Source organism: Musca vetustissima, unplaced genomic scaffold, assembly GCF_032173495.1.
Source record: "Musca vetustissima isolate MV318-11 ecotype Yass unplaced genomic scaffold, APGP_CSIRO_Mvet_v1 utg5582, whole genome shotgun sequence".
NCBI lineage: Eukaryota > Metazoa > Arthropoda > Insecta > Diptera > Muscidae > Musca > Musca vetustissima.
In genome coordinates, this window is record NW_026880347.1 from 62,141 (window position 1) to 82,305 (window position 20,165).

The 20,165-nt window shown below is 32.2% G+C and overlaps 1 protein-coding gene across 1 annotated transcript in view; it reads right to left on the minus strand.

Annotated features, from left to right (window-relative positions):
- Window positions 1-2,418: 2,418 nt before the first annotated feature.
- LOC133325922 (AMP deaminase 2) overlaps window positions 2,419-20,165 on the minus strand; it is a 39,870-nt gene continuing 22,123 nt past the window's right edge. The window contains exons 3-12 of the mRNA XM_061534621.1: window positions 15,356-15,657; window positions 11,670-11,717; window positions 6,208-6,323; window positions 5,973-6,067; window positions 5,781-5,906; window positions 4,607-4,937; window positions 4,363-4,526; window positions 4,000-4,290; window positions 2,658-3,063; window positions 2,419-2,592 (exon numbers count right to left, since the gene is read on the minus strand). Of these exons, the coding sequence (XP_061390605.1) occupies window positions 2,419-2,592; window positions 2,658-3,063; window positions 4,000-4,290; window positions 4,363-4,526; window positions 4,607-4,937; window positions 5,781-5,906; window positions 5,973-6,067; window positions 6,208-6,323; window positions 11,670-11,717; window positions 15,356-15,657 (2,053 nt within the window). The remainder of the gene's footprint in view (window positions 2,593-2,657; window positions 3,064-3,999; window positions 4,291-4,362; window positions 4,527-4,606; window positions 4,938-5,780; window positions 5,907-5,972; window positions 6,068-6,207; window positions 6,324-11,669; window positions 11,718-15,355; window positions 15,658-20,165) is intronic.

Genomic DNA, 20,165 nt, shown 5'->3' on the forward strand with positions numbered 1-20,165 from the left:
AAGAAGGCGAATTAAAACAAAATGAAAAAAACATAAAAGACTTCCATAACAAGTACACATTATTTGTTTTAAAACTTATAGCATAAATGTATAACTTGGTGAAGGTAGGACAAAAGGATATTTTAAAAAGCTCTCTTGTAAGATAGTATGGTTCCAAAGGAAGAAAACAAATAACATATTTTGCAGCTTTACACAATTAATTTTTACTGGAAATATCCATTGTCTTACCTTCATATTTTTACATTTTTGCTACTCCTCTCTTGGCCAAATATATTATTAATTTCACCCTACCCCTCGTTAGTTTAGAATGTGTTCAATTTTCATAATTTTGAATTCGTAACAAAAAAAGATATTTTTTATGTATGTTTTTAGAGAGTTAACACAACAACAATGAAATGTTCCACGAAACGTTTTAAAATTACAAATAAAAATTCTGTATAAGCCCCCACAAGTATATTTTAGACCGTAGCATATTAAAAATGGTATATAAACATAGAAACATATACATCATGTTAAGTTATCAACATCAACTTTATTTATACGAGTATTTGACATTTGAAAATGCCTCCAAATGTTTTTTATTCATTTCTGTGTACTTATAAACAATTTTATTTAATAGTTTCAACACGCCCACATTTTTTGTTGTTATTTTTACAATAACTATTTTTTTATTAATATTTAAGTAAATTGTATATAAGAGAAATTATTTTATTTCTTCACATAGTTTTTTTTTAAATAAATAAATGTATTTATCATGTGAAATACAATACCAAACGTATTTTTATTCAATAGCCAGCAAGGATGTTACGCAAATTTTATATTGAATATCTACGTAAAAGAAGATATTTTCGAGGTCTATCAAGGCAATAGGCGTGGATTTTTTAAATAATTTTTTTTCGAGGTCTATCAAGGCAATAGGCGTATATTTTTTAAATAATTTTTTTCGAGGTCTATCAAGGCAATAGGTGTGGATTTTTTAAATATTTTTTTTCGAGGTCTATCAAGGCAATAGGCGTGGATTTTTTAAATAATTTTTTTGAGGTCTATCAAGGCAATAGGCGTGGATTTTTTAAATAATTTTTTTCGAGGTCTATCAAGGCAATCGGCGTGGATTTTTTAAACAATTTTTTTCGAGGTCTATCAAGGCATTAGGCGTGGATTTTTTAAACAATTTTTTTCGAGGTCTATCAATGCAACATGTAATGCACGTGGTAATATATTTACCTTGCATAGATCCGGCTTGAATATAGGAATCTACTTCTTATGATAAAAACTACATAATTCCCCCTATCCAATAGTGAAAGTTTCTTCGAAATATCTCCATTCATCACCGAGTTATGGTCATTTGAAATTGGCCATGTGTCAAAATATAGCTGCTACACGATTCTGTTTGCCTAGTACCGTAAATTGGAAAACGCATGAAATTGCAATTCCACAAAAACAGAAAAATTTCAGATGTGTTGCCAACCTGTTTATTCGGTGTTTCCATGTTAGTTTGCAAAAGCATTTGCATACTTTTAGGCGTTACACAAAACAGAAAACACGTTGGCAACTCAAATGCAATTTTTCTGTTTATGTGGAGTTGCAATTTCTTCAATTTTCCGATTTGACGTACTAGGCAAACAGAATCGTGTAGCAGCCATATTTTGACACATGCTCAACTTCAAATGGCCATAACTCGGCGATGAATGGAGATATTTGGATGAAACTTTCTCTAATGGATTGGTGAAATATTGTAGTTTTTATGTGTATCAATAAAATGCAAGAACACATATTTGTAGGTTGATTTTTCTTACAATTTTTTTCAAGTACTAATAAACAACACAATAGGTGTAGATTTTTGAAAGAACTTTTGTTCGGGTCTATCAAACCAACATCAGTTGGTTACTTTCTTTCCATTTATCCCTTTATCCATTCTATCCCCGTAATGGTTTATTAAAAAACACAATTTGTTTTTTTTTTTATTAATTTGTTAATATATAATAAATTTAGTTTATTGTTATTGGCTTAACAAAACAATTACAAACGAGAATACAAAAAAAGAAGAAAACACATGATTATTTTTTGTTTATAAATTTAGAAGATGTTTGTGTGGGTGATCTTTCTTAAGTAAATATGCATGGTCCAGCAGTTAATGATGCCCAAATCTACTTATTTTTTTCTTCTTTATATAGAATATATATGGATGTGTGTATGTATATACCATCAGCTAGCTGGTGGTGACATTATGGATTTATATATTTTTGTGTGTTTTATATACAAAAAAGCTACATAAATAAATTCGCACATTCGAAATACAACAAACATTCAGAGGCGCCATATGCTATGAATGAATTTGGTTGGTTGCTTGATTGATTGGTTAATAGATTTATTGGTTCTTCATAGACAAGTTCTCTGTTATGGTGTCTGAGGGGGGATCTATGGGCTTTCCTCCATGTGGGGATGTTGATGAACCTTAAAGATATTGGATAGTTCATCGAGTAAGGTTTCGGAACGATAGGCAACACGTATATCGGGTACATTGGTGCGGGTGATATCATTACCAGCCACTCCCTCTCTGGTATAGTTTGGACCCAGCCAATGTTGTTTCATCTGAAATGAGGAAAACATATTTATTAAATTAAATCTTAAATATAAATTCCGGTAAGATATCCTACCTTATGTGGAAAACCGCTCATCAGTACACTGTTACGTGCCAGTTCACACATATCGCATGAGCTCAACTTCCATACCTGAGCTGCAATACTGTACTCTTCCATCAGAGGTTCTTTGGTGAAATGGAATTGTAGAGGATCATCAGTAGACAACGATACAATTAGACCACGTGCCAAATACTCCGGCAAAGGGTTACGATGGTAATTGAGGAAAAGTGAATTATTCGATAGCGGCGACATGGCAATACCAATCTGAGATAAATAATATAAATACTGGAGAACAGGTACTTTACGCAGCAGCAGGCCATGCGAGATGTTCTCAGCCATTAGATAGCCACAGACTAAATGTTGCACGGGACCAGCTTCACCACAATGGGGGCGTAGAACAAAGGTATTTAGGCCACGTTCCCTAAAATGAGAGAAATAAATTGTAATTATAAAAAATATATTCTTGTTGGGTAAGTTATTTAAAGAATACTTCGAAGGATTTTCTGACCACGAAGCGTGATTTTTTTAGAACCAAGAAATGTCTATTTTTACGTGGATTTTTTAGAGAATATTTTTGGAGGACAAGAAGCGTGTATTTTTTAAAGAATATTTTTCAAGGACTCTCTGACCAAGAAGTGTGGATTTTGTTTTTTATGAATATTTCAGGAGGATCCTCTGGCCAAGAAGCGTGGATTTTTTAAAGAATATTTCGGAGGACTCTCTGGCCAGAATATTTTTCGAGGACTCTCTGGCCAAGAAGAGTGATTTTTTAAAGAATATTTTTAGAGGACTCTCTGGCCAAAAAGCGTTGATTTTTTAAAGAATATTTTTCGAGACTTTCTGGCCAAGAAACGTTGATTTTTTAAATAATATTATTCGAGGACTCTCTGGCCAAGAAACGTTGATTTTTTAAAGAATATTTTTCGAGGACTCTCTGGCCAAGAAGCGTGGATTTTTTAAAGAATATTTTGGAGGACTCTCTGGCCAAGAAGCGTGGATTTTTTAAAGAATATTTTGGAGGACTCTCTGGCCAAGAAGCGTGGATTTTTTTAAAAAAAATATTTTGGAGGACTCTCTGGCCAAGAAGCTTGGATTTTTTAAAGAATATTTTTCGAGGACTCTCTGGCCAAGAAGCGTGGATTTTTTAAAGAATATTTTTCGAGGACCTATTAAGGCCAAGAAGCTTGGATTTTTTAAAGAATATTTTTTGAAGACTCTCTCTCTGGCCAAGAAGCTTGATTTTTTAAAGAATATTTTTCGAGGACTCTCTGGCCAAGAAGCTTGGATTTTTTAAAGAAGAGTGGATTTTTTCTAGGCGGTCTTTTTAATAATTTCTGAAAAATAAAGATCTACTTACTTTCTAAATTGATTCAAAACAGCCATATTGGCATACATGTAATAAATATAGTATGCATATGGTGGATTTTCATCATCTGTCCATTTTGGTGGTGTTGTAATGTCACCATCAAACAAGGGATTTTCCGGTTTAGATTCATCATCTACCGAATCGAAACCGATGACATAACGTAAGAAACGATGTAATTCAGGATGTTTGCTGGGTTGGGCGGTGGCCTCAAACAGTGGCAAAAATATGTTATCCAAAATATCTTGGAAAGATGTCATCAATTTGTTCGATTTGAAAATATCACTGTAAAGCAAAAAGAAGAAGAAAATTTGATTTCGTTGCACATTTATTTTGTAAAGAAAATATGGAACTTACTAAAGACGAGGAATTTGAATGAGCCAGCGTATGTTGGTCGAATAGACATTATAATCAATGGCCCATTTGGCCAGCTTCTTCCATTCATCACGTGATTTGCCATAGATGGATAAACGCAACTCGGCATTCTGATATTTTGATTCTTCCAAATCGAATGCCACTTCCTGCAAAGTAATCAAAAGAAAAAAATTTTGTTATTAAAGTTTCTAAATTTTAAATTTTAGGATAAAAAAAGTTGTCTTACCTTTATAATTTGCGCAAAATATTTACCATTCAAATAGTTATCGGTTTTTAAGAACACCTCTCGCAATCGGGATTCACCAATTGGATTATATTTTGCATTGAATTTATCAAAACGATGGAAGGTATTACGATCGGCATGTACATCTAACATATCGACAGTCAGATCATAGGTTGTTAAATTCATCGATTGAAATACTTGAGCCAAGGTCATTTCTTGACCCTTGGTAACGGTAACCACTTCGTTGGCATTATTTTTCAAAGTCTTTTTAATGAAACGCAATAGGTGTTTTTGGTTCATACAGGAGGCGGCATGGATGTGGGTATCCACTTTTCTGGAAAGAGGAAGGAAAGAAAAATTAAATGTTTGGAGGACTATCAAGGCAATAGGCTTGGATTCTTAAAAGAATATTTTTCGAGGACTATCAAGGCAATAGGCGTGGATTTTTAAAAGAATATTTTTGGAGGGCTGTCAAGGCAATAGGCGTGGATTTTAAAAAGAATCTTTTTGGAGGGCTATCAAGGCAATAGGCGTGGATTTTAAAAAGAATCTTTTTGGAGGGCTACCAAGGCAATAGGCGTGGATTTTAAAAATAATATTTTTGGAGGGCTATATAGGCAATAGGCGTGGATTTTAAAAATAATATTTTTGGACGATTATCAAGGCAATAGGCGTGGATTTTTAAAACAATATTTTTGGACGATTATCAAAGCAATATGCGTGAATTTTTAAAAGAATATTTTCGGACGATTATCAAGGCAATATGCATGGATTTTTAAAAGAATATTTTTGGACGATTATCAAGGCAATAGGCATGGATTTTTGAAAGCATATATTTTTGGAGGACTATCAAGGCAATAGGCGTGGATTTTTAAAAAGAATATTTTTGGAGGAATATCATGGGAACAGGCGAGGATTTTTGAAAAAAATATTTTTTGAGGTCTATCAAGGATTTTTAAAATAATATTTTTCGAGGACTTCGAGGACTATTTTTAAAAAAATATTTTTGGAGGACTATCATGGCAATAGGCGAGGAGTTTTAAAAGAATATTTTTCGAGGACTATCAAGGCAATATGCGTGGAGTTTTAAAAGAATATTTTTCGAGGACTTTCAAGGCAATATGCGTGGAGTTTTAAAAGAATATTTATGGAGGACTATTTTGGGGGATATACCAACCTTATATTATAAAAGTCACGATGTGGCACGGCCTTTTGAGAAGCCAGTTCTCTCAGTTCATTAAGTAAAACATGCAACTGGAACTTGGAGGACAAATAACACAGACGACGATAACAAAATGACTTCCTGAAAAAATAAATAAAATACAACATTAATATCTTTAGAAAAAAATTCTAATTCCAAAATACTTACAAAGGTCCATCGGCAATCATGTTACACATGATTTGCATATCATTACAGAAATCCTTCAATTTGGGATAATTTTGTATCATGGGCTCTTGAGAATCCTAAAGGAAAAAAAACAAAAGAATGAAGTGTTTCTATAAAGAGTATAAAGAGGCCATAATTTTGAAATACAACACTCTTCATTTTGAACGATTTCGAATATGTATTTCAAAACGTATAACCCTTGTATTAAATTACTTACCTCATTTAGAAATACATTATAAACACCATCAATGGCACGAATGCTGTAATTCTTATCGGGTGGAAATTCAATATCCCAGGGATTGCTGGTTTCCGTTGGTGGATGAATGGGATGATCTACATTTACGTTACGTGACAATTTTTTTGCCGCAAAGAAATGTGAACGCAAAATTTGATGGTGTTTTGTGGATTCGATGTGGGGTGCAATCAAAATAAGTGCATTGTTGTCGTTTTTATTTTTCAAAAATTGTTGTTTTTGTTTTGTTTCATGATGGACGCATTGTGTCAACAAATCGAATGAAATGAATAAAAAAATTGTTGGAATTATTTTTTTAACATTACTCAATAATAGACGGGATAACAGACAAGGAATTATTTAACTTAAAAAAAGAATAAAAAACAATCTTATTTTATTAAATTAAAAATAAATAACAATTGGTCATTTAAGTAACAAACAAACGAACGAATTTAACTCACATACATTGGAATACAGTCGAACATACGTTATAAGGAATATATTGCAAATTAATTTAATTAAATAAAATTGGATTGTATTCGCTATATTAGTTGAGAAATGTAATCAATTAATTAATTTTCTTCATAAGCGCTCGTTCGATTGTATTCGATTTGAAGGCGTTTGTGTGTTGTGTTTTTTATGTTTATCAATTCCGTCATATTTGGATTTTGGTATAGCATTTTTGATGAATGTATTTATGTATAGTTTTTGGTTTTTGTACAGGTGATTTCGGGGGATTTTTAATAAATATTCTTTGAGAACTTTCAGACAATAATGATGGGTTTGTTTTAAAAATTTTATTGGAAAACTACCAGGATAATAGTCGTGGATTTTTAAAGAATTTTATTCGAGAGCTATCAGGGTAATAATCGTTAGAAGAAAATTTTTCGAGAGAGCTTGAGGCAAAATTCTTGGATTTTTCAAAGAATTTTATTTGAGATATGACGGGGCAATTATGGCAATTTTTTTAAAGAAATTTGATTTGGGATCTATGTTGGCAATAATGGTGGATTATTTAAAGACTATTTCTCGAGAACAATCACGGAAATAACACGAATTTTCAAAGAGTTTTATTCGAGAATTATTAGGGCAATAATCCCGAATTGTTTAAAGAATTTTTTCGATAAGTATAAGGGTAATAATCATGGATTCTTAAAGAAATATTTTTCGAAAGCTTCAGGGGAAAAAATCCTGGATTATTCAATTTATTGATTGTTCCAGAAAACGCATGACAATTCCGCAATTTTTTAAAGAATTTTATTCGAGAACCATTTTGGCAATAATCGAAGATTTTTAAAATAATATTTGAGTTTTTTAAGTATTTTGTTCGAGAACTATTAGGGCAATAATCGGAACTATCGGGAGGACAACAGGGAAAATATTTTGGATTATGTAAAATATTTTGGATTATGTAAAAATATTTTTTGAGGATAGCTGGAGTTGTTAATAATTATTGTGGATTATTAAAGAAAAATTTTGGAGGGATATCAGAGCAATAATTGTGGATTTTGAAAAGAATAATTTTATAAAAGCTTCTGGAAAATAATTATGTATTTGTATACCCTACACAACTATGTTGTCAGGGTATTATAGCATTGTGCAGTCCCTAGAGTTTGTAACGGCGAGAAATATTGGTCCTAGACCCAGCTTTAAGTATGCCGTCCGTCTGTCCATTATAATTTGTAAACACGATACAAGCCACAGTTATGGACCAATCTTCACGAAATTTTGCATGTAGGATGGGTTCTGGTCAATGAAAAACGCTATTGTTTTTGGTAAAGATCGGTTAATATTTAGGGGATGAAATGGACCACGAACTTTTTTGTCTGATTTTATGGTCGCTCCAGTGGCCGCAATTATGGCTCATACATCGGAAAGGAAATAACATGGAGAAGGGAATCGGATCAAAGAATAAGCATGCCTGTTTTGATAAAGATCGGTCAATATTTAGCGGGTCAAATGGACCCACACATTTGTGTAAGAAATGACAAAATTATTATTCTAAAGCGTATATATTTACCCCTGAAGGACATAGACCCGAGAAATTTATAATATATCCAAGAGGAGTGGTTGGCCTTTAATTAGATTCCAATTTTATTGTCATATTTACTCTTATGTGGGCGTTACACTTAAATGTTTACAGGTGCTTACGTATACATATATTATTTAGTAATCCATTAACACACTAGAGGGCGAAAATATAGCTTTGATCGCTTTGAAAATTTTCAGGTATGGTCAAGGACAACGCCTATAATTTTAGGGGATGACCAGATGATAATATTGGAATGAAGTGGACCGAGAACTTAATTTTTGTGTGTGTGTGTTTTTGTTTTTGCAAAATAGTCAGGCTTAATCCTAGTTTGTTGTTTTTATAAAAAAACAACTATTTATTAGTGGGGAATGATGAGGATCAGTGGCGAGATCCGAAACTATAGCCTTCCCTGCCATACCCCTCGGCGGACAATGCCATACATTCCCCACTAATAAATAGTTGTTTGTTTTTTTATAAAAACAACAAACTGGGATTAAGCCTGACTATTTTGCAAAAACAAAATACAAATGGTATCCCAAATAACCCGCCAACACTACTGAAGTTTTTTTTTTTTTTTTGAGTCGATTATAGGCCACAATTGAAATCCGAACATCATAACACAACCCACGGTGAAGGGAATCTGGATAAGTAATTAGAATATTAGTAATATTTTTTGACCTCTAGTCGGTCAAGAGGGTGAAAATATCGCGAAATATTGCCCAAGCTCAGAATATAGAACGACAAAAAATTTATATTTTCGTGGTAGTTGTGTAGGGTTTCATATTGTGGGTGCTATTAGAAATTTTGAATGGTTTTAAAGATTAAATTAGGGAACTATACAAATACCTGGTTTTTTCAGATGGATATTTTTAAGAAAATTATTTGTGGAGACGTTAAAAAATTGTGGATTTTTCGATTTTGACTTTTATACTCTCCACCATAGTATGGAGGGTATATTAATTTTGTCATTCCTTTTGTAACTCATCGAAATATTCATTTCCGACCCTATAAAGTATATATATTCTTGATCAGGGTAAAATTCTAAGACGATTTAGCCATGTCCGTCCGTCTGTTGTAATCACGCATCTGCTGAAGGATATTTTGCATAGGGTTGTCTTTTTTCTGCAGGCAGGTCAAGTTCGAAGAAGGGATATATCGGTCCACGTTTAGGCAAAGCTCAACCGAATTCGCCGATATTTAATACATTGGGTTCTTATTGGGTACTTAATGTCTCCACAAAAAATTATAAATAACGTTACCACCTATTTTTCAGTATTTTGAGGGTTTTGATCGTATTTTCCACCGAATTGGCTATAATTTAGTATTTTGAGTTCTTAATAGTTCCAAATCTCTCCACAAAAAATTATGAATATAGGTCCATTCTTTCGGGTAGTCCCCATATAAGGATATCCCCAATTTTTGGTATTTTGGGATTCTTGAGCGAGGTTTTCAATCGAATTCGCTGCAATTTGGTATTTTATAGTCATATATGGTAACAAATCTCCCTACCAAAAATTAATAATATTCGCCCCCTTTTGGTGTAGTTCCCATATAACTCCCTTTTTATATTTAAAAAGTTATCTGATTTGTTCAGCGTTTTGGGTTTAGTTCTGAGACTCTGATGTAATCATTTCACCTGCGGAGGATATCGAGATAAAAAACTAGAACGTATGGTTCGATAATGAGCTATAGCCCGGATTTAGGCCTAGGCCTATACCCTGTGTTGGATTTACCAGAAGGAGTGGACCGATATTCCCCATCTTCGAACTTGAACTAAGTTTGGAAGAAATAATAAGATAGGCAAAGTTTGGATGAAATCACAATTTTCTGAAACTGAGTTGGCCCAAAGAAACATGGGGTCTAGAACCAATATTTCGATGAGGCACATTTTCACTGTATCAAAGTGTATACAACCTCATTAACCATAAGGCTGAGGTTATAAATATCCATTAAAAACTGCTGAAATTTGTATTTGGTGTTTATTATGGTTTACATAATCAGTTTGTAGAAAGGTCACTTTTTGGCATGTTCCCTATATTTTCATTTCAAGTACCTGCCAGTATATCTATGGTGGAGGGTATCCAAAGTTCGGCCCGGCCGAACTTAACGCTTTTTCACTTGTTTACAAATATTTTTAGGGGACTATAACATATCGTTGATATTTTAAAGAATGTATTTAGGGGACTATATGAAATAGGGGATTTTTTCAGAAGACTATTAGAAATTGTGTATTTTTTTAATAATATATATATATATATATATAATTAATAGGGGTCTATTTTGAACAATTTTAGACAGAACAATTATTTTACAATTTTAATGAATTAAAGCAAAATGATAGCAATTGTGCCTTTTGTGTAAGGTGTTCAAAATAGTTGAGTTGGTTGTTCAGAAACAAAAGTTTTCATTCAAAAAACACACTACATAGTACTTAAAAGTATACACAGTAAAATCCGTATAACTGAAATTATTATGAAATTAGATTCCGTTATTTCCTTTTAATTTAATTATAATCCGATAATAAATTAAAGGATACTTATATATAATATCCAAATATTTGTATTGAAGTGAATTTCAGTTATGGGGAATCGACTATATCTTCATTTCAAAGTAAATACAATCGAACCCATATAACTGAAATTACAAGGAAATTCGATGGCTATTTTCAATTATCGGATTATTGTATTTCAACTTTTTGGATACGTCGATTTCAGTTATTCGGAATTGACTGTATTATTATTCGCTTTCAAAAGCATACGAACAAGAAAACATCGTATGTACCATATTAAGGAAGAGAAATGCATGAAAACATTGTGCAAATATGGGCTGAAGGTGTTTGAAAAAATTATCCTTCAATATGGCCATACGGAAATAACTAACGAAAAAAACAAACTGCAGTAAAAGCTTTTTTTTAGTGAATTTTTAGGCATTTTCAAACAGCTGGTGTTACATTCTTTCAACAAAAGCAAGCAATTAACAATATAAAATAAACGAAAAGATACAAAAGGGAAAGACAAAGACTTTTGCAAACTTGAGGATTGGTGCATCACTCTGAGTAATGGAATTTGTAATGACATTATCATAATGATGCAATGTCATTATTATTATTATCAGTAATAAAATTCAAATATTAAATACAATGCTTGCAAAAATCTTGTCTTCATTTTAAAGCAATTTAAGGAAACTGTTTTTTTTACAAAGGCACACAAACTTGTTGATAAAGGAAGCAGTTGAAAAAAAATAGAAACAAATAAATTACAACTCAACATAAAAATTATAAAACTCAAATCAAAACAAAATTAACAAAAGCAAATTATAAAAGAAAACAACTTAAAATTTCTAAAACTTAAAAGAAAAACAAAAACGAAAAACTTATTCTTTTTTTCTTTTTTTCAAGGAGATCATGTTCTTGTACCTCTGGGTGGAAAATGGATCATAGGTAGACTGATCTTGCGGATTAATTCTATAAAAGAATAATGAATGAAATCAAGGTGTGTACAAGAATAAAAAAGTAGAATTACAAAAATTAAAATCAAGTAAAAACTAAAAACACACACATAAACTAAATATTAAATAAAATTGTAATAAACTAATGTAAAAAATGGTAATGTTTTTTGGACTTGTCCTACACTTTATTTTCAAATCGATTTTTTTGAAGTTCTTATGAATATAATTTAACTTCGTCTAAAATTATCTAGAATTATAGAATAGAGGCTAGTAACTTCCATGGCACAATAAAATGGTAGAAGTAGTTTGAAATTATTAAGAAAAACTGACCTCTGAAGTGGAGTCTTATAATGCGACTTTACATAGAAAGACGTACAATGGGTTATTTCGTTGATTGACATTTTTAAAAATATATTATATTAATAAATATAAACAATTTTATTAAGGCTGTGCCATTAGCCTACATCTTTTTATTGTGTCATGGTTACTTCTATAAGTCTACAAATTTACAAAAAATTATACTCCTACTATACACATTAACATAGGACTAAATTAAAATAGATCCTTTAATTACATATGGAACAGATTGAATAAACGTTTTAACAAATTATACTTCAAAATCTGAGGAAAAATAATATTTATGGAATCGTTCTGAACTAAAACTCCTATTTAAAAACTTTTTTATGGTTTGTACGCTAATTGTGTCAGCTATCCGATAGACGGGGATTTAATACAAAATAAAAAATAAAAATTATTTAAATTTCAATAACAACATTTAAAGCTTAAGTGGTACTCATTATTAGAATATTTTTGGTGCAGTCGTAATTGTCACATATAATATATATGTACCGTTTATTTAAAAATAAAAAAATATGTATGTATGTGCTAAAATAAAAGTGGGTAATTATGAAATATATACAGTACTTGTCCAAGGTTACCTCTAATTTTGACCTTATGCAGCAGGGATGCCTATGCACATTATTAAATAAAGGATTTTCAAATTACCCGGTATTCCGAAGTTATTTTTGAAGCTTTTACGACAAAGAAAATCTAAAGTATTAATAAAATCGAATGGTACACATTCAATTTGTCGTCGTGAATCACATTATCAGACCAAAGTACAGAATAACTAACAACGAATTAAAACTGTGAAAGGATACACTTTAAAATCAGTAAGGAAAGTAGTAAAGTCGGACGGGCCGACTATATGATACCCTTCACCACTATAGGTATAGGAAAAATATGCATCCTAACAGAAGGGCCATTAACATGAAATTGGATGAACTAAACTATGTGACCTTTATCTAAATGTCAATCGACTTAGATCAATTCATAAACATGACATTCGTTTGTTAAAATGGGACACACTTATGTAAATCGATTTAAAGCACCCGTTGAAGATTTGGAGCCCAATTAATATGAAGTCGGTCGGAAATATATATGGGCTACATCTGTACTTCTACACGCAATTACGTCATTCTATTCTGAAAAAAAACATGAAGACTTTGGTGCAACATTTATCATTTACATTAAATCGGCCGATTTTCAAGAAACTTAACACACATCATTCTTGACTCAAGTCAGTACACTATGCCAAATTTCGTGCAAATCGAAAGATATTTAGGGCCTTTGGCGCAACATTTACTTTAAATCGGACGAATATATATATATATATATATATATGGGAGCTATATCTAATTCTGAACCGATTTGCACGGAACTTTGCACACATAATTCTAGACTCAAGTCAGTACACTGTACCTAATTTCGTGCAAATCGAAAAATATTTAGGGACTTTGGCGAACCATTTACCTTAAATCGGACTAAAATATATATGGGATTATATCTAAATTTGAACCGATTTTCACGAAACTTAGCGCACATCATTCCAGGCTTAATTCAATACACTGTGCCAAATTTCGTGCAAATCGAAAGTTATTTAGGGTCTTTGGTGCACCATTTACCTTAAATCGGACGAAAACATATATGGGAGCTATGTCTAAGTCTGAATCGATTTTTCCCAATTTCAATAGGGTTCGTCCTTGGGCCAAATAAATGAGCTATGTCAAATTTCATCCAATTCGAATCACAAATGCGACCTGTACTTTGTTTACAATTTAACATGGACAGACAGACGGACGAACATGCATAAATCGACTTAGAAAGTGATTCTATGCATATTCTCAAAAGGAACCATCTCGTTTCCTTTTGCCTGTTACAAACATATGCACAAAGACCATATAACCATATAACGATACCCCACAATATTCGGATTTTGTTGTAATTTTCGGTTGTGGTATGGTAATAAATCCTCCTATTAAAAATTATTAATATTGGTTCTCGTTTTGGAGAAGCTGGTGTTTCAAATGGCCCATGTTTCCGGGTAGCCCCCATAACCCCCCATTATTCGGTATTTTGGAAAGTTATTTTTCAGGTTTTCATGGGGGAGTCAAAACGTCCTTTTAAACATGGCCAATATTTAAATTTGTGTATTTTGGAGAGCTTCAACCAAATTCGCTCTGATTTGATTTATCACAGTCTTATGGGGTGTCAAGTTTGGTATAACTACTTTGAAGAATTTAACCGCATTTTCCAAACGATGTTACTGTAATTTGCTATAAGGGGTTCTAGTAGGCTGACTTATATATAAGTTGTGTATATATAAATTTATGAGGTGTATATATAGGTCCATGTTTTGATATAACCCCACATAACTGCTATTTCATCCTTTTTCCGAAGGTTCGAGAGTGACTTAAATGCTAAATACTTTTGCCAAGCTTCGATACCCATGAGATATATGAAATATTTTCAATAGATAAAAGTTTTCAATAGATTAAAGTCATATCATGGGGTCGCATTTTCCAACTAAATTGACTGTAATTATTATTTTGGAGGGTGAAACATATATTTTCAAACCATTTCCATTATTATGAAGTTTTATTAAAATGATCACACCGAAGTGTCAATAATTTGGTATTCCGAGTTCTTGAAGTGTGAAACGAATCATCATATAAAGGCTCGCCGAATTTTCGGTATTTTTAAGATGTTATTTATTTGTAAGATTTTTAATATTTGATTTATTATATTTTTACCCAAATCCGAAGATATGGGACCCTTCACATTACTCCCTCTAGTAACTACCCCACAAAGTGTCAATGTCTTTGAGAACATGTATATTTTTAATATTATTTCATAATTACCCAAGAATTAAAAAATTAAAAGAAAAAAAATATATAAAGCAGACACATAACACTTAATATTTACAAAAGTTAAAGGATAAATGTTTAATTGTGCTATATATGTATATACATTTTTTATTTAGTTTTCAAACACACCTTCTCTCTTTCAATAACCGAACAATTGCTGTACAAACCATAAAAAAGTGTAATGGTGGTGGTTGGTGAATATCGAAAGAAAAATAAACAAAAAATAAAAAAAACCAAAAATGGAAAATAATAAAATAAATCATATAAATTATTTATATTATATCAAAATTTATATTATACAAAAATTTAGCCTATTTAGAAAAAAGATTATAATAAATAATTTCTTTTTAATCGACGTATTAAATTTATATATATAATGAAAAACATTTTAAAAAAAGTAAATAAAATAAATAACAACAAATAAAAGAAATACGAATTTTGAACTTACCGGCAATGGATTTACGATCTTCATATTGGATTTTGTTGAAACGATCACTTTCGTGTACCGTTTTCAAGAAACGCAGAGTTGTTGTTGGAAACGATTGTTCCGATATGGACATATAACGTGAACGCATTTCCAATGCCTGTATGAGCAGAGTGGAAGCTCTTTCTAAATCTTCTAAAGGCACGCCGCTGGTATCTTCACCGGAAATGGATACACGTTGGAAATTTGGTATTAAATCATGATCCAGCACGTTGATGGTATCATCCGTTGCATCACCCTGTATTGAATGTTTATCCGTCATGGCACTGGAATGGAAGAAAAGGGAAATGGAAGGGGATTTAGAATAGTTATAAATTATGAGACAATAAACTAAAGGTTCAGTCCATGTTTCCGACTGATATATTCCCTAAGCATATTAAGTTTAAACGAAATCGGATATTCTTTCCGCTTCAACGAGATTTATAAATTTTCCAAATTTATAGGCGACCTATATTCATATCTTCCAATTTGGTTCAACTCGCATACTCTGTTCATATTATATTAGCAAATTAATTCTGACCATTTTGTGGGGGAAGTTCCAAAAGAAGTTAACCGATATTCCCCATCATTGAACTTGATTTATGTTTGAGAGAAATATGACCATGTGCAAAGTTTGGATGAAATCGGTTACTTCCAACGAGAGCTATCGTGCACATAAGTCAGCAAGATGTGGATGGACATTTGTTTTCAATTGTCTAAAAACGAATAGGGTCCAAAGAAATTTGTGGTCCCTACCCCATATTTCCATGAGGCACATTTTTGCCGTGGCAAAGTGTATATACCCCTCATTACCCATAAAGCTGAAGGTACAATAGGTATATATAATGTATAGTCGATGGATCCAATCGCTTCATATGAAATTTATAAAATGTTGACCTTTTATGGGGAATACACCAGAAAAATTTAACCGATGGGTTCATTGTCACACATGATCTACATTTAGTAAAAATATTACAATGTGCAAAGTTTGAAACATCTATAATTGGTAAGCCGCATTTTATATATGGGGCAAATAGAAGCGAATAGTTGAGGAGGATGGGAAACAATTCTCTCAACTTTACATTGGAATATTTAAAAAAAGATAATTTACCCCCTCTCGATGAAGTGTATCCAAAGCCCCGTGACGTATATATATATATATATATATATCCAAATATCGGCATCAACATGGATGGCACAAAAAAGGAATGGCAGGAGACATGGCAACACTAAATAAGCAAGGACCCTAACCACTGCACAAAATTCAAGGAGATGTTTTTTTAGGCAACGATAGATGTCATCCCATAAAAAAAACCTAGGTCAGGTTACAGCAAACCAGTTCTGGAATCAAGACATGAGAATAACACAAAATAGGAATTGTAGGCGATAGCGCCATCAAGAGGAAAATAACAATACTAAATAAGCTAGGCGCCCAACCATTGCACAAAATTCAAAGGGGATTTTGTTTTTAGGCAATGATAGATGTCAGCCCCACCACCTAGGAAAGGCTACAGTAGTCTAATAATATTGGTTTGGAGAAAAAGAAATTCACTACCGAAAATGTCGATAAAATCGGAGTTGACCGGCATGTTAGCAGTCGTAACATCGCCCAGGAGCTAAGAATCAACCATTAAACAGTTCAAAACAGGATTCAAAAAGAAGCTCGATGTTTGGGTGCCGCACCAATTAAGAGAAAAAAAATAGGATGGATCGAATTTCCATCTGCGAAATCTTGGCAAACGGATAGACTCATTTCTTAAACGGATGGTGATTGGAGATGAGAAATGGATCACATACGATAACCTTGTGCGAAAACGATTGTGACACGGCCAGGAAGGTTCTGCTATACATTTGGTGGGACTGGAGTTGCTAATGAGTTGCTTCCATATGGCCAAACGCTAAATTCTGACCTGTACTTTCAACAACTGGACCGTTTGAAGAAAGTAATTGACCAGAATTGGCCAAAATACATCTACAGTGACTCGCCAGAAACTTCGGGAGCTTGGTTGGGAAGTTTTTGACTTATATTCACAATATTCTTCCAATAAGTGTAGGGAAATTTATAAGGGGGTTGTGTCAATTATGTTATATTATTTTCATTGAACATGGTTTTTTACCCGTTAAGAATCGAAAATATCAAATTACAGGCACTTCGGTTGACAAATTCCTTTAGGGTCAGGAAAATTCACAAACTGCCGTGCAATGCCGAAACATGTATCTATATTTAAAACAATTTTTGCGTAGAAGTCGTTTACTCTTCGTCAACCCGAAATGCCAAATTCTAGCCACATTTGTTGAAAAATATTAAAAAGAAGTACAAATTCCGTTTTTTACCCTCCATCACGTGGTGTTCATTCCTCTAATCGGTCAGGACCTTTATATTGGGATCTATGTTATTGCATAATGTAGTAGGTTATTCATGTTGCGAAAAATAATGTTCCAAATCATAGAAATACAGAAAATGGAAATAAATTGTTTATTCAACAGGAATTCAGCATGCAACATTAAAGCCATTTTGATGAGAAAATTCCGTTAAAAACTTAATAATATCAAAAATGAGGCGGATCATTTATAAGAGGGATATATCAAATCTAAAAATATCCAAGATCGTTGAATTAATGCAATCGGAAAATGCGGATAAATACTGACAATGGGGTTATGTCAAAACATGGACCGATATTGGTAATATTCTGTATATATGCCACATCGGTGGGAAAATGCAGTTAAAGCCTTTAACATACCTGAAATGGGACTGTACCGTTATATCGGAGGTTTATCAAAAAATCATCTGATACTGAAAATTATTGGTAGGAAGATTTGACAACCTATGACAACATGTAAAACCCCCAAAATACCAAATAATTGGGGGTTACTATTACGTGAGGGCTACCCGGAAATTTGGACCAATATTGATCATTTTTGGTAGATACATATTCTACTCAATGATAATTCAAAATATAAAATTACAGCCAACTTGATTGTAATACCTACCCAAAATCCACAAAATACCGAATATTGGGGGTAACTTTATATGCGGGCTACGCTAACAAGTGGGCCAATATTGATAATTTTTGTTAGGAACATTTGCTACCCTCTGAGAACTCTAAATACCAAACTACAGCTGAATAGGTTAAAAAAAGTGTCAAAAGCTTCAAAATATCAAATATTTGAGGTAAAATTGGACCGATATGTCCGATTTTTATGAACTTTGAACAAACACGAAATGCAAATGTATATTCATATGAATTTTTAAAACTCAATGAAACTCAAAACTTCAAGAAACATGAGGGTATAAAAATAAAAACGTTAATATGAAATTGTAACAAAAAAATTCTCTAAATTCTCACGAATATAAATATTCGAAAAAATGCATGTGTACATTTTTATTTTCAGATGAAATTAATAATTAAAAGTACAACAAATTATTTTAAAATACAAAACATGACTTAAAATTCCGAGAATCTCAATTATTTTCATTGAAAATAATTACGTGTATTGAACTGCTACTAACACATGTCCGTTCTAGAATTACAATTACAATACGAATTAAAGATTTCAAAATAATGTTTACCTTTTTCCATTGGTTATCTTCTGAAATGTGTAACAATCATCGCGAAAAGACATTGCTGACTAGGGAATGCTGGTTGGATGTTGTTGCTGTTGTTGTTGACAATTCAAATTAATTATTCATTTAATAAGTTTTTTTGTTAATGACAACATTTATCTTGATTATGGTGTATGTGTTCCTTTTTCTATTGGGCAGTAATGTCACACGAAGTATCGATGAAAGTAGGATAATTAATGTCAAATACACGTGTCACCACTCTCACACTGTCTCTCTTTCGAAATTAAGTTTTATGACCACTCGAAATTGTCTTTATCTAATATTACACAATTATTTGTGGCAATAAAAATGCCCAATATTATTCAGGTATTATTTTATTTGGGTTTCCCCCAAAAATAGAAGAAGAAGCAAATATTAGCATAATGAATGAAGTGAAATACAAAATGAAAATTACTATCCTTACACAATTTGTGTTTAACCCAAAAACCGCCAAGAAGGTAATCTGAAACATTGTCTGATTTATAGTTCCAAGAGAGCACCACCAAGAGGAAAATAGCAATACTAAATAAGCAACGAGCCCAAAGATTGCACAAAATTCAAGGATATATTTTGTAGACAACGATATATGTAAGCTCCACCACTTAGATGTCATCCCTTAGGAAACCTAGGTCAGATTACAGCAAACCAATTCTGAAATCAGCACATGAGAATAACAGAAAATAGAAATTGTAGGAGATAGCGCCACCAAGTGGAAAATGACAATATTATATAAGCAAGGAGCCCAACCATTGTACAAAATTCAAGGAGATGTTTATTGTAGGCAACGATAGATGACAGCCTCACAACTTGGGAAGGCTTCAAAAGATTATTAATGTACTTAGCTGGAACCCATTGATAACGAAACGAATACAAGGACTAATCGGGTAAGATGACTATGCATGATGAAGATAAATCACACAACTACATCAACATTATTTGCTTTTCTGTCCTCTATATAGAATAGAAGTACAGGATACATTTAATATCCTCCCAAAAATAAAATAAGAATTTCCATTCAAAACGGAAAATTCCTGTGCATATAAAAAAAAATAAAATCTATTTTTAAAAAGTTGTATTTAAATTCAAAAACAATAATTTCTTTATTGCATTTATGAGTGAGTCATGGTCAATATTTCTATATTGAATGCAGCGCAAAAAAAATTGCACAAAAAAATCGTTAAAAATATCTTC